The sequence below is a fragment of the Aythya marila genome (assembly GCF_965140915.1).
Source record: "Aythya marila genome assembly, chromosome: 3".
Classification (NCBI taxonomy): domain Eukaryota; kingdom Metazoa; phylum Chordata; class Aves; order Anseriformes; family Anatidae; genus Aythya; species Aythya marila.
The window spans coordinates 19,756,296-19,781,406 of NC_139044.1; the positions used below are offsets into that span (position 1 = coordinate 19,756,296).

Sequence of the window (25,111 nt, forward strand, 5' to 3'; positions counted from 1 at the left end):
AAATATGAGTTGAAGCTCTTTACTTAGAGTACGATAATGAAAAACCCTTTTCCTTCTGCAGTATCTCAGCCAAGAAATAGCAGAAAATATTTCTAGAATCCATTGCATTGAACAGGACACAACCTTCATCCCCAATTAGAAAGCATACGTTGTTTTGCTGCCAGTCTAAAGTTTTTGAGTTCAGCTGAGTTATGAAGTGAATATATGTTAAAGAGTCTACAGCAGTCAAGTTTAAGAATCCTAAATCCCTGACATTTTTGGAAGGTTTCCCTCCATATAATACATGCATAAAATACCAGAGCAATCAAACTTACTGGCATAACCTTTATTTTCCGGTGAGTAGTCTCTCACTATCACATATTGCTCCCATATTTGCTGTTTTACATTTTAGATGTGTAAGCAAAGTATTGTATTTCAGAATTGTTTATGGTGTGTCTAAGATATTGTTGAGCAGAAAAACTGAAAATAAGTCTCTACATTAAAAAATATTAGTTGCATAGTGATAGCAGCTTACATTTGCTATTAAAAGGAAAGACAAGTAAAGATGTGTATAAAAAAATACTGTATTGCTATGAAAATAATCACAAATATCAAAGCAAGTCAAAGTTCTTTATCCATGCAACAAGTATTTTGGTATGAATAATCAAAAGACAGCAATTGCTATATCACTTATGTCCAGAAGAGGACTCCGCATGTCATTTAGAACACTGACGATGTATTTTTTCTAACTAAAATCTATGATATTATTTATCTATGTCATGTTATTATTAATCAATTTTATAGTTGAATTGCCATTGACCTTTATCCAATGTATATCCCAACATAAATAAGTAGGTTGGTTTATGTTTGTAAAGCACTTTGAAGATGAACAGCATCATAAAAGTGACATATATTATTATTATTATACATTCAGTTGAAACATCCTACATTTTTAAAAGAAACAACAACCAATCAACTATCTGCACAGTGAACAGACACTATATGTTCTACAGAAGAGTAAAGGGAAGAACAATACAAAATTGTATCTTAAACAATTCCAAACTTTGAGAACAATCACCTCTGAAACATTACCGTTGTTCTATCCCATTTATAGTATTATGCATTCTGCTATATATATTAATCAGAATTCAAAGGGATTTACAATCCAAATACAAACAAGAATCAAAGGGTCCTTGTAAACAAATTCTTTGTGCATATACATCTCTACTTGCAAGTCCACAGTATGTGCATATCACAATGATATATCATGCCTAGATGCCTGTGCAAAATACAGAGATGTATTTTGTTGAAAGAGGATCCAGAAACACACTGCAGAGATTACTTGGGAATATCTAAACTTGTTGTTGCATTACACATGGCTACATGAGCTAACTCTCACTATACGTCTGGTCAGGCCATTATAAATTAGGTCTGCTAACAGAAATGACCAATTAGCATCTGCAGAGTACCTCATTAACTGGTTATGAGACTTTTAAGACTGGGCTGTTAACTGCACACGGCAGTAGAGCGTACCACAGAGACACAGCACAACTTTTTCACAATTAGCTCAGGTCCTATCCATAGAGTTTGGCACTCCATGGTATGATGCCCTCAAAGCTTTTTTCCAAACACAGAGTTGAAGACAACTTAAAATATGAATCTTCTTATTAAATACACCTTTCCTCTCCTTCTTTAAAATCCCTGCCAGTATAGAGACAGTGGACCAGTGAGCAAATCAGAACATTCAGTTTTGACCAGCTACGACAAAGTCTTGCCATCGCTTCACATCCAGACTTCCTGCAAAGGTGGAAGTGCAGGTGTTCCATTGCAACATGACTCAGTACAACTCAGGATGTGGCCATCAACACAGCATTAGCTCAGACTCGCACATCCCAGTTTATGATGCTCCACATCACATATTTTTCCAAACTGGCGGGACAACAACAACAACAAAAAACAACTCCATGAGGAGACAGGCATAGTAATGTTGCACTGAGGAGCAGATTTTGAATTAATCACAAATCTTGTGATTTTCTGACCAGAAGGCAAGACTTCTGCCTCCTGTCAATGGCAAGACAGGGGGCTAAGCTGTAAGCTGTAAAAGTACTATTCTATTAATGTGACTAAAAGGTGGACTATACTTTTGCCATTGCAAGGAAAGTGGTAGGAAGTGCAAGGGACTTATGGGCCATTACTTCTCAAGTGGGCTAGACTGGTAAGTGTAAGCTGTGTGTATAATACTAAGCAGTCTTTACATCACAACAGAAAACACTCCTAAGAACACCTAATCATGAAAAACAATAATGAAAAAATGATTGTTTTTCACAATCATGAAAAATACCTAAACTAAGGGCAAGAAATATACTATTTTAATAATATAAATAAACTATTTTAATGCTCACAAAATCGATAATGAAACATTAATTTGAAATACATGTTTTTTAAGACCTAACATCCACTTACTTTTACTGCAGCCAAATAGGTTGTGGACATCCAAATTACTAGCATCAGGAGCACAGTTGTCACATTTCAAGCCAGTTACAAACTGTTTACAAACACACTGTCCAGTAACAAGATGACAAGTTGCACTAATGGCTCCTGCAGGATGACAATTACAGTGCTGACATCTATAAACAAAAACAAATCAAGGAAGTGATCACAACACATTAGCACTTCAGTTAAGCACAGTAGGATTTTGTTTAAAAGATTCTTGTGTAACACAAAAATCATAAACAGTGAAATAGCCTGAAACACAGCAGAAAATTCATTAGCCTGATAAAAAAGTAACTTTAAAAAAGGTGCCCATTATAAAAATTAAAACCTCAATGCCAGAATAATGTTCTGATTTATACGAAAACTGCTCAAAATTAAAGATCTATTAAATACATTGATCCACACATCAAATGCATAATGATGTTTGGTAATAACCACATTATGTACTCAGTCTTGCAATGCTTACCCATGAACCTTTTTTTGCACAACTAGAGTTCAGGGTTACATGTGCTACCAGTTTCACAGGTTTCTGCACAAAATAGGCAACTTTCTAATTTAAAGTAAACTAGTCTTTTGTTGAAAATGAAAATTAGTTAATAATTTATTATAACAGAGGCAACTTGAAGTTGCAAAAATAAACCACTGCAGATAAAGCAGAAAGAATACGAAGACAAGAGTGGAGAAAAAAATATCAGATCAAAATAGTAAAAAATGCAAAGATAAGCAAAACTTATTATAACAGAAAGCACATTTCCTTTGCTGCCTGATAGACAAAATGGAATTAACTTAAAAGGATACTTACACTAGATGTTTAAATTAAGGTATTTGTTAAATTAAATATATATATATTATATATATATATAAGCATCAGTTCATAAAAATGCCACATTTCAATTCTGTAAATCTCTGTGGCATCAGTACAACACTTTCAGCACTAATTTATGCTTTGTTTTTTGCATGTGGAACGTCTCTCAATCAACTTGTTTTTCACTTGCTATATTATTTCCCCACTGACACTCATTTAAAGCAGGGATACCAATGACAGATTATGCAAATATTCAAAGACTTGCAAAATCTCAGAAGTTAAGCAAAGCATTTTTTTCTTTACTGCAACTACTTTTATAATATCCACAGACTACTATTATTTGTTGTAGCAGAAAAAGTCAACAATGGCAAATAAAACATTGAACTTTAGAGTATAATTTAAAAGAGTTTTGAAAAATCAAGAACTGGGAGAAATTTTGGACTGTACAGTGCAGCTAAAACATGCTAGAAAATCTGCACATCACTCCCCTTGTCCTAAGCTGCAAAATTGAGTCCCATTTTCAAGCCTAAACAATATCAGGCACCAGGTCCTAAGATGATGAAACAGCAGAAAGACCTTGGAAGAATCTGAGGGAGAGGTAGCCCTGCCACTTCTCCTCTGCTCTGCTAGCTCTAAGACTAGATTAGAATTGTTTGTTTATTTTCTGCTTATCTCCCCTTGACCAATTTCACCAGATCTGAGGAAGTAGGTGGAGGTGCCTTTACACAATTTACTTCACTTTTTTTTTTCCAGTTATCACTGTCACTTTGGCCTATCTCTTCCTATCTGTATGGAGGCAGAAATAAAAGTGAGTTCAGTTACCGTTTAGGTGTTGGCTTTTAACGACAAAGGAAAATGGAAGGGGTGGTGGAAACTGTTTTCACATTAGGACACGAAAATTCAGGTCAATAATCAGTGAAATAGACATTAAATGTGACAGATTTTTAAACAAGTTTAAGAAAACTCTTCACATATATTTTCTACCCATCACAGAGCTATCTGTATTAGAGTTCCTTTACTCCACAGCAGCTTGTGTTGTGTGATCTCCTGGGTAATCATTCAACACCCTTAAAAAGGCTGATAAAAGCTAAAGCTGCAAAATAAGCTGCAAATTTGTTTTATGGACTAATATCCCTTTGGGAATAAATAAAATACATTTTCTCTTGGAAACCACTGTACTGTAGTTTGTGCTCTTTTATAGTCAAGAGAAAAGGGCAATTTTTTCAAACTGTATTAAGTCTTTTCATCTGTAGACAGTGCATCCAAATCCCCCTTCAAATAGAGGTTTTGTTTAGACTATTTAAATGCCATAACTTAAAAAAATGGATTAGTTATAGAAAGAAAGAAGGCACAATTATTTGCTCAGCGATTAAATATTTTATTATTTCATAATTTGATTATATGATATTTATTGCATATAGTTGGGGAGTAACAAAATAGTCTCAGTATATAAACAGTATGAGACAAGCACAAGCTTTTCTTTCTACTCTCCTGTATATTGCTGCACAAATCAGGGCCCCCTGAGTATCCCAGTTTTCATTATCATTCACATGAGACAATCAAACTCGCATACACCTACATTCACAGTAATACTTTCCACTGCCTGATAGGGTGGGGCTGCTTCTTTTCACTTGAAATAGTTGTATTTTCTTCTAAAGTGTAGGCTCCCTTTCTCCACCTGTACTGAATTAGGGTCCTGATCCTGTAAACAGCAAGCACGTCATCATATCCAGTTCCATAGGGTTGCCCACATTTATTTTTAGGGTCAAGATGCCACATACATTGTTTTCTCTAACAGCAGAATGGTAGAACTGGCTTTGTTTTCATTCACAGTTCATGGTTAAGGAGTCATTCAATTAAAAAGAGAAAAATTAATTCTTTTAAACTTTTAATCATGTAAGGAATATTTTCAGCGTTCTTGTTAAATGCTACTTCATCAGGATACTCTGAGTCAAATATATTTGAGATTTATTAAATGAGAATTACATATAATCAAAGAAAACGGACTTTAAAACATGGATAGAGAAATGTCGGGCCAAGATGAATTGCAATATTGATTTTGTGAGGATAAATGGTTTTTGTAATATTAATATAGAGAAACCTTTATTACATTGACTCTCTAGGTGCAGTTAGAGCCTCTCCAGCAATCTGTTTAAAATCTTCATTTTTCATCCTTATGGGAAAACTTCACTTGCTAAATGGATTTCATAAACAGTAATCTGTCAAGATATATATATAGATAGATAAACAATTTGTGATGTTCATTGACCTGTTCATTATAGTAAACAATACAGAGATAAGTAATTTCAAATGCGTAACAATGCCCATAATCATTACAGATCTGTTCAGACCACTGCAAACACCCAGAATCTCTAATTCCCTGATTGCCAAGGAAATTTTCCTGCTTCATAAGCTGAAATGCATTAAAAAATATGGAGTTCCTGTTTTATCTTAAGAACATCACAGAGGAATGTATATGTGTGTTGATTTCTTCTAAGGCTCATAGAATTTTAAAGACTCACAGTTTCTGTGTATCACCACTTCTGCTTCTTTTCTGCTATTGTGCTAAGACAGATATGTCTTTGCCACTACAGATAACTCATACCCTTTTTATTCTGTTACTGTAGAATCCTTAAAAGACACTAAGAGCCAGGATGGTTTAAATTGCTTCGTAACTTCACAAAGAAAGAAAAAGCATATTGCTCTTTTTTAAGAAGATAACAACAGTTAAAGAAATGGATTAAGATAGACTAATAGAGACTCGGATTACCATTTTCAGTAGATAAATGTTTCTGCCTGAAGAATAGAGGTACACTGACCGAGTAGATGCTAACCAAAAGGAAGCCAAGTGTATGTAACACAAGTTAATCATGTTAATGTACTACTGGAACAGTCTTCAATACTGTCATGAGGATTAAGAAGTATTAAGGCATTAAAACAACTCTGATTCAAATTCCAGAACTGTAAAAACTTCTGTCTTTACAAGATGAGCTACACTGGATCTAGATATTTCTAGATTTTGAATTTCAGAATGCAACTCAAAATGCAAGTAATTGGGGGCCAATATCTAGTTCAGGAGAGCTATTTCTTCCACATTGAAACCTTTCGCTCACATACTAAAAATAAGAAATAAAATCTACTCCAAGTAACTAAAAAAAAAAAAAAAAAAAAAAAAAAAAAAAAAGATCAGTAATAATAAGGAAAACATATTTAAAAGGGAAATTTAATATTGTACAGATTATATCCTTTACCATTAGAAATGGCAGGAAGTGAAAATAGGAAGTCCTTATTCTACAGATTACTTTATGGCCATTAGCGGAAGCCTCTGTGACCCACAACAGTAAAAAATAATTTTAAAAATCTCCTAATGAGTGACAGTAACATAAAAGTGAAAGTGAAAAATCTGCAGAATAATGTCAAGTATATGCCAGACAAGACTGATAATCACTGCCTAAAAGCATGTCTACCCACAGTAGCTGGGGGAAAGGAGCACAAGGGAAAGAACATGGTACATTTTAAGTCTTTTTTTGTGGAATTTTGTTTTTTTAAGGGCAAACATGTTAAGCATAAGAAAACACATTACCACCATCAGTCTGCATAAAAATATGATAGCATTACAGTTGTGCAATCTTTCTGGACAATATTTAAAAGAAAATTGAGATTGTGGGGATTAAGCAAGAAAGACGACACTGGAAGAGAAAGATAGAGCAATAGTTGGAATTACAACGCACTACCTACAGATATATTTTACACCCCTTACATTCCAGAGAATATATCCATATAATTTCACTGTACGTAAAGGCCCCAGGTTACATTAGATAAACAATTCACCCTGTGGCACATAACTAAGTCCTGAAAAACACACACACCTTCAGAAAAACAGATTTTTAAGAGTAGAGGTGCTATATTTCTACTGCTGCTGAAAAATTTGTAAAGACAGGGATATCTGTAAATTTTTTACTTTATTTTTCCATGAAAATGTCTCCCTGGATTTTTTCATAAGCATTCTGCTTATTAGAATGGCAGATTACATTTCCTATATATAATCCAAAACCTGTATTTTAAGAGTAAATGATTAACACCATAGAAAATGACACATTACAGAGGACACCGCAGAATTGTAATGAAAAAATTACCAGTATCTAATACATTAGATAGTATTAGCTTTCATTTTGTTTCTACTGAAATCTGTGGCAAAACTTTTTACTTCACAAGCAAGCACAGAGTAAACGTATAACGTACAACATGTAAATCTCAGAGAGTACATAAATTCAAAGAAGGCTTACTATAAGTAGAGCACCTTTTTATTGTCACTCAGAAAGAGGTACCATGAGAAAAATGTAAAGTATGATATAACTGAATTGTAAAAAAGAAAACACTCACCTCCCTGTGACAGAGTCAAATCCAAAATAATGTTCTTTGCAATGTTCACATGTCTGTCCTGTTACAGAGGCATCTTGGCAAATACATTGGCCAGTTAGCGTATCACAAACCTGACTCACTGAACCGGCTACATGGCACAGGCATGGCAGACAGCCAGTGACACTGGATGGAGAAAAATAAAAACCTAAAAGAGAGAAAGCGATTTTGTATAAGCGACAATATAAGAACAGATGCAAAAAGTGAACCCAATAAGACTGATATTAACTTGCCTATAATCCAGGATGAAACAAAAGAATGAAAGATTAAGTAATACATATAACCCAAAACAAAACAGTATAGCCTTTTCAGCACAGAGCTTCTAAATGTTGTCATTGGCATTTTTAAAGATGATATTCATCCTGCAGTTGCCAATTCTGATTTTTTATTCTCTATCTTCAGACTTTGTTATAGACAGAGCAAATTCAAATGCAAAATAGGAGGAGTACATTAATATATCGATGGGGAAAGTAAAGACCCAAGGACATGAGAGGTGCTAACAAATGCAGTAGAAGCATAAAAAGTAATATGCAAGAACAGGCATTTGTGTATTCTGGTCTGTGATCTAATCCTTGACAATGGCCAGTATTAAACAGTTGCAAAATGCAAGAAATGCATTTGTTTTCTTAGGAAGGTCTCTTAATCTTTCTCAGCCAGTGGTTGGCTGAACCCTTGGAACATTAGGAAGATTCTTAAAAACGCCTATATTTAGTCAGTATTCCCAGGTCTATGTGATTTTTTTTCTTTTCTTTTTTTTTTTTTTTTTTTTTTTTTTTACTCCTATTAAACACATAGCTTGTATCCTACACACACAATAAATAAATAGATAAAAAACACCTTTCACAGTAAATAATAAACTATTGAAAAAAAGTTACTCATCTGCTATTAAAAAGCCTTCATTCTGAATGCCACCCTTCTGTTCCTGTATTATTTCAAATTATCAACTAGAGCATTCACCCTACTTTTCCCACAGTATATTTGGTACATTTAAGCTATACTATTTATTTTTCTTTCCCCTCACAATGAAACTTCATCCATGCAACTAACCCATTCCAGATAAATACAATTAGACAGACTGTATATACTTCTAAGCTGAGAATTGAAGAACGTAATTCATCATTCACAGCCTCACATGAAATTACAAGCAAGACATTTTGTACAATTTTGTGTGATAATGTACCACTAGTATAGTCTTTTTTTATGTGTATGACTTATGCAAATGATAATGGTGATGCAGTCTTAGTCTGGCACTTGTCAGCTGTGAGTACTGATCTTCAAACACTGAACCTAAGATAGGGCTGTTGTTAGGAGTTTCCGTCTCTGTCATCTGTTTACTATTAATTATTGCACAACTTGAACAGAAGAAAATCCATCTTTAGTCAAACAGGTAAGCAGTATTTGCACAGACTTGTCAGACAGCTTTCCTATCTACAGATGAAATTCAATCAGTTTCTTCTTAGTCATGTTCTCAGTTACCAAACCTTTTTCACCGTCCAATAACTTTCTGATGTCCTGCTTTATAATAAAGGGCCCCAAATTGTATTGTAACATGTCATATTGCCCAAGGCCTTATTATTTATTTTCTCTTACATGAGATAGCTTCATATATACACCCCTAGGGTAGTATTCTCTGTCTTCATAGCAGTGTTGCACTGTGAGCTCATATCCAAATAGCAGAAGAACTAAACAAATTGAAAACATTAGAATTTTACTGCTCAAATCTTTGTTCGAGTTTAGCCTCTGGTCCTCAGTGAGATAAATCTCAAGTGGACACTGAAGTGATATCAGTCTCCAGTTAACATACATTCGCATCGTAAAAAAAACATGCTGTTGGTACTTTATTCCAGAGAGGCCCCAAACTGAGCCACCACAGAGACTGAATAGCTTGAAGTTATTAGTGAGGCAGCATGTATTATCTCATACTGCAGTTGTCTGCACCGTACAGTACCCATCCTGTGCATAAATAGAAGAGACCATTTCCCAGCAATGTCACTCTTGAGCACAATGAACTTCACTTGAAGAATGTAACTGGAAGATAGGAAACAAGTTTAAGCCTGGACTCCAGCAGAAGGTCAAAGCACTACTTCGGTACCCAGTTTACAGCTGTAGTAAATGATAATCATGCAGGCTACAATGGATCCTTGTCCACCAGAAGTTTTGCATAGAAGTGATGTGTAAGAAAATACCATAGTGGATAAATAAGCTGATCTCTAGTATAGAAATGAATTTCAGCTAAGCAGGACTGATCACTATAGCATATACTTTTGTCACAGCAGAAAAAATATTGTGAGTATAAAGAATCAATAGCCTCAAGTTAAACAGCCTGGTTCTAATGTCTATACCCTAATGTCATAACAGCCAAACCACTGTAGAGGAGTATAGAATTTGATACTTATTTTTTTTTTTTTTTTTATGATAATCTTCTACAAGCACTCTAAAAATCTACATGAGTTTCTTGATATTCTTGAAATCTAAAAGTGGCAAGTAATAGTCAATTAATAAAAAAAGAAAGGTATGAAAAAGTGAGGTATGTGAAAACATGAGAATGCTCCCTCCAGCCCCCCAAAAAATGTATAGGCAAATTAATAACTTAAATAAGCATTGAAAAAAAAAAGAGAAGAGATAAATTCATACTATTTTTCATAATTATTATTATTATTATTTACTTCTACCACCTAGAATTTGGCAGGAAGGAATAAGAAACAACTTAATGCAAGCTAAATTTACAGCAAGGTTAGAAGGGCTCATAAAATTTGCTTTATGAAGGATCCACTGTTGTATAATAGAGCCAATTTCCAATTTTAAGACAGCCACTGCAAATCTCTACAAGATCTAAGTATATAGCTAGTATTATGCTTATTCTTTTTCAGATTTTTTTCTAATTCAACTATAACTGATAGCATTTGTCAATCAAATACACTCTTCAAAAGGAAGAATGAAAGTCATAGCAAAGTATTCATCTTCCTTCTTTAATTATACTATTATTTCTCCCACTACATGAAAAGGGACCACCTGAAAAATTCCTTAGCACATATACATGCTTATCAACTACATCAGCATCTCTCATTTCTTAACTACAACTACAGTCTGTGTTGTAAAATGGTTAGCAACACCGTCAATTTTGTCACTGCATGCTTCACATTTCTCTGGTCAAGAAGGGAGGCAACACATACACGAAAGCTCCATACATTTGCCTGGCCACATGTTCTGCATTCTGGTTTACACCTTTTCTGTGTATGTCCAGCTGAAAAGCTGTGGTCATTAAGCAAATAAATTAAGCAAATAAGCAAAAATACCTTTTTGGTTTGTTTTGTTTCTTTGCTGCACTGATGAGAAGATTCAAGATCTATGATCTGTGTTGAGGAGGATTTGTGTGGAGCAAATCTTAGTCAGCATGGAACGACAGTCATGGAATAAGACAACTGTTCACTCCTATGCAGCAGTTAGGAAGATCAGATCTCTACTTCTGCAATGTAGGACATCTCAAAACCAAGTTGATATATAAGGTAAGACTGCATTTTTGTTCTGTTTTCTCTTAGAAACAAGTTTTTCTCTCTCTCTCTTTTTTTTTTTTTGTTTTGTTTTAAACACAACTAGTTTAAAGTGTATACAAGCATGAATAAATCTATGAAAAATGTTACTTCTGTCAGAACAAATTGGAATACAGCAGGTCACGGATGCAGCTTATGAGATGATACACATGTCTGAATGCTCTTCAAACAATTTACAAAAAGGAAATTCTCATAGTAAAATGATTTCCTGAAGTTGCATTTGTGTTTGAATTTTTCTCCCTTGACAGCTCTTCCTGCATTAAGGTTTTAGTAACTTCTGGAAACTTCATAGATTTTCTTGAAGCACATAGAAGGTATGATACAATGGGGAATTCTTTCTTCTAAAGTTATTTTAAATATCGCTAATTATACAAGGATTAAAAAAAAAAAAAAAAAAAAAAAAAGACAGATCCTGTATTCTACTAAGGAAACTCAGGCCACAAATCTGAAATGCCTTCCGTATGTTTTAGGAATGTTTAGCTGCAAGGACAACAGCTAAACTAGCTTAAGAAGTCCTCACTATGTTTTAGGGATGACAGTTTAAACAAGTTAATGGTGTGCTTTTAATTAGGCGGTGTTGACTCCATATATACTTGGAGTGCATCTTCTTATCTTTGTTCCAAGAAAAAACAAAGCAAGGCTACAGTGTACCTGAAGTCAATTCAATTCTTCCATACTTTTCTTTGTAAAATAAATGGGAGTTTCACAGTCATTTTTTCAAGGCTTCATACATCTATGACACAAAGTTGTCCAATACAATTCACCTCTCCCATTTCATCATACAGCTTTTCCACTACTAAGTTTGTTGTTGCATTTTTTCTTTGTTACACTTCTGATTAAACAAGTCCTTCTATCAATAGTCACGATCTACCTGATACTATGGTCTGAATTTCATGAGATTTTGGTTTGATGTGTTTTGTGTTGTGTTTTCTTCCCACCAACACACCCCTCCCCACCCCATCTACCCCACCATTTTCTTACTTCTAGCTTTCTGACAGGGGCAAGCAATACTAATTCAACTGCGTGTTTCGACTTTCTCATTATAATCAACCCTGTTTTATAGAAAACTTTTCTTTGGAATATATTAACAAAGATTTTATATAAAGTCAGATACAGTACAGTACGGAATCAGCTCAGACTGGGGTCAACACTGAAATGTCAATGAAAATAACACAGTACACTGTATACTATACTAAGAGTAATACAATGCTTTTACAGTACTAAGGACTTACACTTTCACCTACAAAAGAGAGCTCTGTGTTCGGCACATACATGTTTACACTTATTTCTTAGCAATGTTAAATGCTATTCTTATGAAAATGAATATATGTGTGAATACATATATATATATATATATTTTTTAAACAGGAACTATTGTGGAAGTATTCCTTTGAGTGCCACGTAGGCTTTTCCACAAACTGTTCATACTATCAACCGTTCATACTATCAATTAAACCTTTTTAAACCATTTAGTTCTGCATAAACCCTGGCCTTTCTTTTTCAAGGACAAGGGCGGTCGCTGACTCGGGAAGCCTTGACATCACTCCTCTGCCGATCTCTGATTAAGTGGCTGCTGTAGAGGGTTAGCAGGTCAAATAGCACTGGAGGAGGAACTAAGAAAAACAGAACAGTGCCTTATTTATTAGTATATGCACCTAAAATAATTTAAATTAAAATATTTTTAAAAATACTTAATGGAGGTTAAGCAGCTTTTTTAACCTCTGTTCAAATTATTGAATGGCATATTAAAACCAATGGAGCTATAATGTACCTTTTAATGTGACCTGCTATTTTAACAAATTGCATATGTATTTAACATGAACTAAATCTATCTGCTTGATATTATTATTCAAGGTAGGTTAATATTACCTGTAGTTTCACTTTAACCACCTCCTTTTTAAAACAAAAACATTTATGTGTAACTACAGAACTACCCACTTATAACAGACATTTAAACTCTGTGTACAATAATACAGTATGAAAGCTTGAACAGACACACAGCAACTGCACTATCAGCTATTTGTAGGGTCAAACTGCAAGCAGTCCTCATGAAAGCCAGCACATCCTCAACACAGCAAGGCAGATGTACAGTTTCTGAGCAGCATACTTGCCAGCACCATCTGAGTTCAACCAAATTATCTCCATGCCAGAAACTAAGGTCCACCGCTCCTCTGTACCATGCTCAGCTTTACGCTTCCTTAAGTGCTTGTCCTCATCCATCCAAAACCACTATTTTGTTATGAGGTCATCAAACTATGCTAACTTAACTTTTAGACTGCAATTTATTCAGTGAATTGGCTGTGATGAATTGGATAGTTTTCCAATATCTACAATAATAAGATATTTTGGACATATCAAAAGTGCTGTAATGACACAAATTATATAGTCTCTGGCAATAGAATACGTATTTAATGTCAATACGGACATTAATACTTCCCTCTCACTCACAAAGTTAGGAAAAAATGTAAATAAATAAACAAAATTAATGACATCAGAGAAGTGTCAGACATGAAGTACACATTAAAACTGGAGGAACTATGACAACGTGCAACAAAACAAAGCTTACTACATCAGATAGATTTTCTTTCAATTTCCTTACCTGGCTTACACTCATTACACCTTCTCCCCTGACGATGAGGCAGACATACACACTGTCCAGAAACATGGTCACAAACTGTTCCTGCTAATGTACCCAGAGCATCACAGTCACAATGCTGGCAGCCAAGGAGGTTGCTCATGCTGAGGTTGTACGTGTGAAGCATGCACTGATTGCACTGAAGGCCAGTTACACCAGCTTTGCAAGGACACTGTCCTGTTGATTTGTCACAAAGAAGAGAGCCATTTACTGTACCTGCTTTATCACAGTCACATGGCAGGCAAACAAAGGAATGCTTGTCTTGTACTTTGTGGTAGCCATCTAGGCATCTGTTGCATCGTCTTCCTCCAATATTTGGTTTACATGCACATTGCCCTGTCTTTGCATTGCACACTGTTCCAGAAAACGAACCTGCAATGTTACACTCACAAGCCTTGCAGCCAGTCACATCTAGCCCATAAAAGTTGTCCACACAGGTATCACAGTGAAGTCCTTTTACTTGTTCTTTACAATTGCACTGCCCAGTGAGAGGATTGCAAAATTGGTTCACTGAGCCATGGCTGTTGCACCAACAAGGCTCACATCCATCTTCATTGGAATATCTGAGAGCTTTAAATCCAAAATTGCAATTATCACACCTAAGACCTGGAAAGATAAAAGGTAACAAAAATAAAAGTAATAAAGCTGAAAATCCATCAATTTCAATTCAAAAATAGTGTAAGCATACTTGGGGGAAAGTTGTGTGTAATATTCTTCACTAGCATAATTAACAGGAATGAAAGGGCTGCACAAATTAATTGAAGAGGAGTGGCATCCCAAAAACCTGTTTGCTTTTCCAGTTTGTTCCAGAACTCATCCATTTCTTTTGGCATCTCAATATAATTTAAGCTACTTCTACAAGAGATTCTTTGCAACATTTCAAGACCAAAAAAAAAAAAAAATCACCTTCGTCCCTGGAAAATCACCTGCTGCACAACCAGTGCTTACACGAACTATTCTCCCTATGTAGTACAGTGCAACATAAAGGGAATAGTACTTGGCTTTCAGTCCTTTCCGATAACAGATTTATATACTATATTAAAAACATTAAATATACTCTAGGACAATATAAGACTTATTCTGATGACTTACTTAACACTGTACTTTGGTTTGAACAATGCTTACACTTACGTTAGTGTTTATTGTTGGCTGAAAGTTAACTGAAAAACCTCTCTGAAAGCAGAAATGTTTTCCATAATCCAAAATGAAATATTTTTATCTAAATGTATGATTTAGTTAATTCATACAGTACACTGAAATCTAAACGTTTTTCTTCATACTTCATCCTGTTGTTTTATTAGCTTTGTTTTCAAAGTCATTACTTGCTTTATCCCTGCCCCAAGGGATAGCATTTTTATTTTAGTTTATAAAATGTACATTACAAGAAAGCAAACTAGATTATTATATGAAAAATGCAAATTCAATTTTGCATTCCCTTGCAGTGGGAAAATCCTTCACTGTGAAGCCATCACTTAATTGTTGCATCCTGAAAAAAATAAATACCATCTTCTACCAAAATGTTATCATTTAAAAGTACAAAAACATACAAACATATATTTAACATCTTATATGCAGAAAAATAAAACTAAAAAATGGTAGGAAATACATTATACATATGGATAAAACTCAAAAACTCCAACAGAAGGCAAGTTCCTTTAACAGTGATGAATGACTCACCTAAGGCATATCATTTAATTTCAATAAGGAAAATAAAAAAGGACCACTATTGCTGCAAATTTTAAAAATAACTGTATTGTTAACAAGAATTATGACTCATTTTGAACTATTAAAATTGGTCTACATGGATTCATATCATATCAGTTTTAAAAATATGCGCAGTGCTTATTTGAATATGCCATACATATTCCTGACAGGTAATCTATTCCTAACGATACTGAGGAAGGCCTACAGGGCATCACATTCAATGTTAACAAGTACAGGGGAGTTAGCACGCTTGGCATTTAATTCACATTCTTCTACCTTTTTATTCTAGATGAATGACCTACTTTAATAAAATTATTGGTGCTAATGTATTTTACTGGTGATAGAATCATTAGTAAGATTTAACAGTTGTGTTAACTCTAACAGTTCATGTTTCATAACACCACAGTCCATGGTTGCATTTTTCTGTTATGATGTTTGTTTAAATAGATAAAAGGGCAACAGACTGTTTGCTCTAAAAAACAATTTACAAATCCAAATTCTCTGTTAAGTTTACTGCATGTGTATATAGAAGCTTATGTATATATAGAAGCTTATTAGAATTGGTTTGGAAAACAAAAAAGATAACCCAGTCTGGAAAGAATTATGTCTTTATCCTGTTAATAGTTGGTTACTTGTTTAACAAAAGCCCCCCCACTTCACTTAGAAATAAATTTGCAGAAAGCATAGATTTACACTGGTTTTGTGCTACTTTTTAGCAGAAATAATTCTTATTGTTCCTATCAAAGAGAGAAAAGTAATATGTAGACAATCAAATATGTAAGAACCACACTGTGAGTTTCTAGTACACCAAACTCCCACTGAGTTAAGAAAAATTTTCACAGAGGAAGAATTTTAGAAAAATCAAAATGTATGCAAAGAACATTTAATTAAGAATTTTCTGAAGTTCATTTTACTGAACTTTACTAAAGAGTGGTTTTAGGATGCACAGATAAAGTCACAGAGATTATATTTGACTTTTATCACCCTCTTTACCATATGGAAAACAGGTACTTTGTATTCCACAGAAAGAGGATAGAGATGGTTCAGTTTTATGTCTGTTTAGAGTTATTTTTCTTTATTTGTTATTTTGAAATTCCTTTTTTGAAATTCCAGCTACAACAAGAAGAAAGAAGAGACAAAGGAATGCTCACAATACTACAAATAATTCAATTTTCACAAATCAATAAATTATTAGAAACTTGAAACTTGAATGTTGTTAGCACAACCTACAACCACATTTAACTGACAAAAGAATAAATTACTAATTGTGTTAATAACAAAGCAGGAAAAGATATCTTTTTTTTTTTCTTGAGACATGTATAGTCTGAGACACGTACAGTTACCATGCAAGGCTCACTTTATCAGGAAATTCTCCTTGCATAATATTCCCATACATCAACATTTCAAAGTGTATTATATATACTGTGTATTTTGGGCACTTGATAAATTTTGTCCTTATGTGGCTGTGGCTCCCCTCAAATATGCTGGAAGTAATAAATTGCTATAATCAAATCTAATTTCTGAAAAATACCTGTGGGAGTAACAAACAAAAAAGCATGTCTTGTAAAAAAAATGATAAATAACGCAGAAGGTAGCAGTTTATTATAATCAGCTTGGCATTGAATTACAAAATTAAAATTATGTGGCCCTTGATAACTAACCCTAGCTATGTACATGATCTGTGGAATTATGTTGACTTATTTTGCATTTCATAGGAACAGTTCAAAGAAATATAATAGAAAAAAAAATGGATAGATTTATCACAAAGGACCCTGTAGCACAGAATATTTTGAGAAAAAAAATCCATTTATTTTGCTCTATTAAGAAAACTAGCATGGAAATGATTTGCTTAGAACTCATTAAGTATAAAACATTTTGAAAAAGTGTTAATTTCCTAAAAGAAACATCTATGCAGTAAGCAAATTACATTATTTCTGTGCCTTATTAGTATGGAGCTATGTAAGCTAATGCAGCTATACCATAAAGAAACTTCTAAAGGGTTGATTAAACTAAGCTTCAAGCTGTAGTTTGATAGAATTATTAAATTAATAATTTTCCAACAGTTAATTTCATTCATTTTTAAATTCTGCCTTCAGCAAAGAAGTTTACTATACTTTTCATTTACAAATTAAGTGTTTATTTCCAGAGATAACAAGAAAAGTGGCTCCGAACTCTTGCATTACACATACCAATAACATTTGCTTTGCACTTGCACTGGCCTGAATTTTGGTGACAGGTAATATCTCCATCGACTGTCCCAGAGGTATTACAGTTACAGGGACTGCAGCCATCAGGGTTTGACTGTTGTAGATTGTAGAATCCTTCCTGGCACTGATTGCATTGTCTGCCAGACACATGTCTCTTACAATTACACTGGCCTCCAATCTAGAAAGATACAAAATATTATAGAATGATGAACATATCTATTTTTAGATGATACACTCATTAGCAACAAGAATGGAAGTATGAGTTGGGGAGGAAAAAACTTTAAATGGAACAGAAAAAATAAGCCTGTGTAACATTTTTTTTTTTAAAACTTGTTCAGAGAGAGAAGAGAGATATTAATCACTGTACCTGTTCAATTTTTACTAGAGTTTAAAAGTCTTTCCCCTTCAAAACAGAAGAAAAAAAGAACTGAGTAAACAATGCAGCAGTATTCACCAGCTGGACAGAGAAAGCTGAAAAAAAATTACAAAATTCTATTGCATAAATGATGATTTATATTTAAATAAACTGTATTTTTTGGATCAGTTACTATAAAATATTGTGTCATTTTCAAAGGTCAAGTTTTTCATTTTCTTTGCTCTTTGTAAGATTATATGCTTATTTATTTTAATGAAAATATTAGTTAGGTGAGAATAAAGCAAAATTGAAAGAGTTTTTCCTTGATGACTCAATGATAAATTCTCTCTTCTGGATATGACCCAATGGCTCTCTCTTTACTTGGTTCACCTGGGATCCAAATATTCCACTTCAGCACCTGGATGTTCCTCTCCTTCTCCCTAAATGGGTAGCATTACTACTTGGAAGGATCTGATGCATCTGATGCATCCTTTGTTATGCCTGAGCCATGATTTGGGAGTACGACTCTCTCATCCTGTGTAAGATTAAAGAGCTCCTGAAAAGTTGATTTCAAGCCTCTGAAAGTCAGAAAAAACTACATTTATCACTTTCTGATACAGTGGGAAAACCATAAGAAAAGTGAAGTGGCACAGGGATAGGGAAATAATAGAAAGTATCAGTCAATGCACAACACAGATGAGAACAGGGAGTCAAACCAATTGAGAGAAGCATAAGGTTTGGCCAAAAAACTAGGATTCATAGTCAAGGAACATAAAAAAACTACACACTGGAAGTCATTAAAAAGCAAGGAGAGAATTTTCCTCAATGGAAAACTGAAAAGGAGAACAGGGCATGAAGAGACACTGCATGAGTGCTTTCTAGGAGAAAGAATTGAGTAAGGCTGGAAAAAATAATACCTTTTCTCCCTTTTCATTTGTTTTATATTAATGTAAACATGAAGAAAACCTACCAAGTTTTTGTGACAGAAATTAGGTCTATCATTTTGTCACATTGTAGTAGAAATTACACATCAGCCATTCACATCTGCAATTCCTATTACAACACCACAGTACTCAAAGCTGAAAGAGCATTTACAAGTTAGAGAGCATCCTTGATCAACTACCAGTCCACCAGATTTCATCACTTGTATTATATATATAATACTACAAGTATTACATAGTATATATACTTGTAGTATTAAGTATAAATTAAGTATAATATTAAGTACAAATTGTGCATATGACCACTTACCTAAGAATGTCATGCAGTTCTCAATACAAACGTAAAACAAAGCCCCAAACCATTAGTATAAAAATTGAAAAGTTTTTTTTATGAGTGATTAACTCATTACAACACGTTCAACTGAACTGAAGCTTTTGCAAACGAAGAATTAAAGTACTCCACAAACATCCGGAAGTATATACACTTAGGCCAATCACCTTGTCTGTTTCCAACTTGCAACACCAGTGAGATATATTTATGTATTTTGCAAATTCTGCAGTGTAGTTATGTTGAATAGCCTCAAGGTTACATACAGCCAGCTGGAGAATGGTGGCTGTGATATGAGAATGTCTGGGAAGGTCACGTCCTATTCTGCAGCTGAGTTCCACTTTCTGACCACTGATCAAAGAAACACATCCTCTAAGAAATTCTGTATGCCCCATTTAAGCTTCATATTCTGCAGACTGTATCAGTACTGGTGTATGAAAGTTTTGCTTCCTTTTTTTGTATTGTCCACAGTCAACAAGAGATTAGTATAGTATAGTAGTTAAGTTGGGACTGTTATCTGTGTCACACTAGAAAAAGAGAGAGTACTGTACATTAAATAAGGGTACAATTATTTTTTTTCCTTTGTAGTCATTTAAAAGCCTAAGCAAAGTGAGTTACCTTCTCTTCAGCACAGCTGAAGGATAGACTCAAAACATGTTTACTATGGTCAAGTTGGGTTAATGCACAAAAAAGTTAGTTTCATGGGACACATACCACAGCCTCATTTTTTCAGATTTAGCTTTTCTGTCATCAAGTGTTCTGGGGAATGCAGAGATGACAGTAAACTAACTTTGTGGTATAAATGATTTTATTTAGGTCGGTGTATTTTTTTCAGTGTAAATGTTTACAGAAAATAAAAAGTACATTGATTCAAAACTAGTTATTCATCTACAACATCCACAGATGTCAATGTTTGCTTTTAATTAGCTACCAGTAGCTACCAGAATAAAACTTCATTTAACAGTTGTTGCATTCATTTTAAACCTACAAGCCAGACAAAGATGAAACAGAAGAGCTCTGTGGGACCAGTGACAAATCTACTCAGAATTTCCATTTAAAAGAAATGTTTTTATCACACCTCCCAATCTACAATGAAGTTCTAAGCTTTATTAACAAAAGATAAAATAGAGTATTACAAAATCTAAAGGTAAATTTTCAATGCAAAAAACACTGAATGAAAGTTATAGAGAAGCATGTGTCCCAAACCCATCCTAACAGTCCAATAAAACCTCTTCAATGTGTTATTACAAAGGTCTACTATTGTAAGAATAAAGAAGATATAAGAAGAATAAATTAAATACAAGAAGAATAAATTTAAAAAGCATGAAAAATAATATTTTATCAGAAAAAGACAAGACAACAGCAAATACAAAAAGGTAAGAGTTAAGAGAAGCCACTGTAGCAGAAAACACAGCAACAATGATTTTGAAGTTATTCTTTTAGACTGAATTTGATCTAGACATTTAATTTATTATCAGAGACCAATTCATTCATCTGAGCCATTCATCAGAGAACTCACAAATGAAAGGAACACTGAGTTTACTCTGAGCAACTAAATGAAAAAAAAAAAAAACTAATTTAATAAATAACTATAAAAGAATCATTTTCAGTGAGTGATCATAGCATGCTCAGTTGCAAGCATTGTATAAAGATACATCTCTAGCACTCAGCATAAACACAGAACACATACCTCCAAAGACTAAAATTACTCCAAAAGCTATCATATGGATGAAAGTATTAGATGCAAAAACAAGTCTTTTAAAAAGTAGAAGTCAAATCACAGTAAGAAAATTTTCTAAGAGAATAATCAGAACCAAATTTTAAAACCAGAATAAAGCAGTACAAAAAGTATTTTAACAAGCAACATGGTTAAGGTTTGAAAGAAAGAGAAAAAAAAAAAAAAAAAAAAAAAGTATCTTTCAAATTTCAAAAGCAAAGGAACAAGCAAGAGCAATAAATAATGAATGGCAGATTCAGACTGGACATCAGACCTTTTCCATTACAGTGGAAGAGCAGCATCAGTAACAGATTGCCCAGAGGGGATGTGGAACCTCCCTCCCTAGAGGTGTTCAAGACTCATACAGAGAAAATCATGACTGACTGGACCTGGTATTGACAACAATCCTGCTTTGAGCTGGAGCAGATGACCTGTTTCTGTGATTCTATATAGCATTCAGGGAAGATACAGACACAAAAGAGAACATAAAACATTTCACCACTGCTCACTGTGAAAGAGCTGTTCTGTATTAGGAATAGTTTTCAAGACTGGTCTCCAACTGAAATGTCAGAAGGAAAATATTTTATTAAAATTGAAAATTGACTACATCATTGAAGAGTCCTAGATGAACTCAAATATAAAATTACTGAGTTATTAATTGCTGAAACCAGCCTCAGTAAAAGAGGAATAAAATTATAAAAGTTACATCAATCTCCTAAAACAGCTGTAAGGGAGCTTCTGCGATCTATGGACTAGCAGTCCTTTTCCGTACAGATCAGATTACTTAAAATTAAATCATGAATTTGATGTAATGGAAAAGATTCATATATTTTTTGAAAAATAAAAAATAAAAAAGCGTGATTCTACTACATTTATTTAAGTCAGCAACATCCAGAATGAACATAAGTCCAAAATTAGCTATTACCACCCAAGAAACGTGCTGTTAAAGCTTCTCTATTCTCCCCTAAAAAGATATGAAAGCTATGAGACAGTTAAAAAAAAGGCATTTGGAATAGTGGAATTATTAGGAAAAGGAGTGAGAATTACACAGAAAATGTCATTCTGTCATAAAAATCCATTGTTTATCAACATTTTGAATAATGTTTAAAATGGGTATCTCTGGTTATCCATCCTAAAATAAAAGTGTTAGATAGCAGAGTGAGTAGAATAAGTAAAGATACAAATGAAAAGAGACTTTTCAGTTTGGAAAGACATAACTAAGATGAAGGGAGTAGATATCTATAAAGTCTTTAGTGGTTTACAGAATGAATATTCAGTATTTCTCAAAATATGAGAAGAACACCCACAAAAATTAACAGGAAGTCAGTTTTAAAGAATGAAAAAGAACTTATGCTATGCACATTAAGTGCATTGAAAATTACACTTTTCTGAATTTTCATTCAAAAATGAGTTGGATGAACTCCATGGGTGAACATAGGTGAACACCAAATGAGAGAACTCAGATGAAACTCCTGTCTCATGCAGTCCCAAAACCATAAATTATTTACTCATAACTGTCATTATTTACTGATAACTGTCAGAGAGGATACTGTGCTAGATGAAAATCTCATTTCACCCAGTATGGCTGTTCTTACAGTCATATAAAGCCAAGGCTAATAGTGAACAGATGGCAGCCATTTCCTGATGCAAAAAGTGAAATGAATAGATTACAGAATGCAAAGAGAAGCAAGTATCTTCAGCATAGTTTTAAGTGTCAATCTATTACAGAGTACAAGTAGTAGCAGTTTTCATCACCTTCAGATGTAGAAAATGCATGCCCCAAACTTTCCTTTAATAGGGTAAAAATTATGCCAGAATAATAAATATAATTCTTCACAATGAGGGAGAAATAACTGGCCAATAATTCAAATTTTCTCCAGGAACCAGCCAATGAAATCCTTCAGAGACCTCTCTGTAAAAATGTTCATTCTGTCATATACCAAATAGTTTTCCATCTGTAACAAGTACAAGTGTCAAACAGTTTCCTGCTTCTAAAAAAAGTGAAAGACTTTCATGGTGGCTAGAGGAACTGCTGGAAACTAAAGTTTTCATTAGAGCAGAAGGCTTATCAGATTGCTTTGTAACAGATCTGAAAATAGGTTTCTATGTGCCAGGTTAGAGGATCTCTCATAGAAGTACCAGACCAAAATAAATAAATAAATAAAAATCCATTGAAATTCTTCCTTACTACAGATTTCTAAGTCTTTGGAAAAAAAGAGTTTCTGACCTCTGATTGCATTCACAAATATTTTCCATTTTGCTTATGCCTTAGCTATAAGTGACTAGGAAACCTTGCCATTCTGCTTCTTCAGCACCTGTCAATATAGGATATTAAGATGAAGGGTATCTGTTGAAGTTTAGCCTTTGAAATACAGAAGAATTATTGCAATTATATAATTCCAATGTAACCCTGACCTCTATTGTAAGTGTAGCATTGTAAGTAGACATGAATATCAGTAAGGGAAACATGCCATTGTAATGCATCCTATATAGGACAGATTTTATCTTTCATATACTCTGTATATTTCAAGTAGCTGGGTGGAAACTTAGAGAAAAAGAAATAGATTACAGATATTAGATGGAGTGGTGGAAAAAAAAAAAAAAAAAAAAAAAAAAAAAAGTAGTTTAAATAAGTACTTGTAAAATTGGGGAGCTTTGTAAAGCTTTGTAGGGTTCTTCTGGGTGCTAAGCTCTTCAACATTTTTGTTAGCAGACTCTGAAGACAGAATAGAGAGCATGCATACAACCTCACAGATCACCCACAGCTTAGGATGCCTGGCCAGCACTGTCACAGCCTGCACCAACCAGCCTTAATAGCCCTGGGCAGTCTCACTTAGGGCCTCCAGTCATACCCTCTGCCCATGGCTCAGGAGCTCCAGATAAGGTCAGGTCTGGAAACCCAGACTTTTCCTGAGGTTGCGTGCAGCTGTGACCATCCCTAGTCTCTTGGATGAACCCAAGAAACTAGTTTTACTCTGCAGCCAGTTTTCCAGGACAAGATGTCCTGCTGCTCCAGACTGTACTCCATGGATGGACCCTGGACCTGTTTTATCACTTTGCCTTGTGTGAGACTGTCAGTGGACCCTGTTCTGAGCACTTGGACATGTCTAGATGCTGTGAGACTCTGCCCCAGTTTGGGTGGGCAGTGCTGTGCTGGGATCACCCTCACTGGGTTGATATTCAAAATCAGTTTTATGCTTTGTGCAAATTCTCTAAAATCAGTAAAGGTGAAGTAAATATAGAATTTCAAAATTAACAAATAGCAATGAAAGAGCTAAAGTGAAATAAAGTGAAATATTGAAGATACAATAACATAGAACATGATCTCTAAGTGATACCACAAATTAAATATGAATGGTATGACAACATAACAGAAAAAGTATGTGTTATCCTGAGATGTACCAAAAAAGAATATTATATTTAAGACATGAAAAGGAAAGTTAACACTTCAGATCAAGTAGTTGAAGGGTATGACAGACAAATCAGAAAAACTACATTAAAAAGCAATAAAAGTAATAAAAAAAAAAATCAGAAAATAGATTTACAGAACTGGAGATTTACCTAAAAGAGGAAACCAAAATTAAGGCACACATGCACTCTTAAGTTCCTATGAAAATTGGTTGTTTACTGCATGCATTTAGGAAGAAAAATAATCACTTAGTCTAGTTATTGAAAAATTTTGCTTAAATACAGGGAAATACAGAAAAAAAAAATCTTTAATTTCTCTATAAAGACAGAGAAGCACTAAAATAATCCAGAACCATTCTGAAATGCTTGGCGATGGATACTATTACAAAAAAAAAAAAAAAAAAAAAAAAGTTGTTCAAATTAAAAATGTTTATGATAATATAGACATAGGGGTGCCACAGGTTTTATAGCATGGAAATCTACATCAAAACAGGTAGAACAAACCACTTCTACAACCACTGCTGGAAACTGCAGTGTCATTGATCATACTGGTAGTAATTAATGTTTAA

The 25,111-nt window shown here is 34.0% G+C and overlaps 1 protein-coding gene across 1 annotated transcript in view; it reads right to left on the reverse strand.

Annotated features, from left to right (window-relative positions):
• Positions 1–25,111, reverse strand: part of USH2A (usherin) — a gene marked incomplete at its 3' end in the record, with an annotated part of 395,140 nt that overhangs the window by 310,131 nt on the left and 59,898 nt on the right. Inside the window, exons 11-14 of the mRNA XM_082757605.1 lie at positions 17,776–17,971; positions 13,847–14,488; positions 7,661–7,844; positions 2,443–2,606 (exon numbers count right to left, since the gene is read on the reverse strand). Of these exons, the coding sequence (XP_082613731.1) occupies positions 2,443–2,606; positions 7,661–7,844; positions 13,847–14,488; positions 17,776–17,971 (1,186 nt within the window). The remainder of the gene's footprint in view (positions 1–2,442; positions 2,607–7,660; positions 7,845–13,846; positions 14,489–17,775; positions 17,972–25,111) is intronic.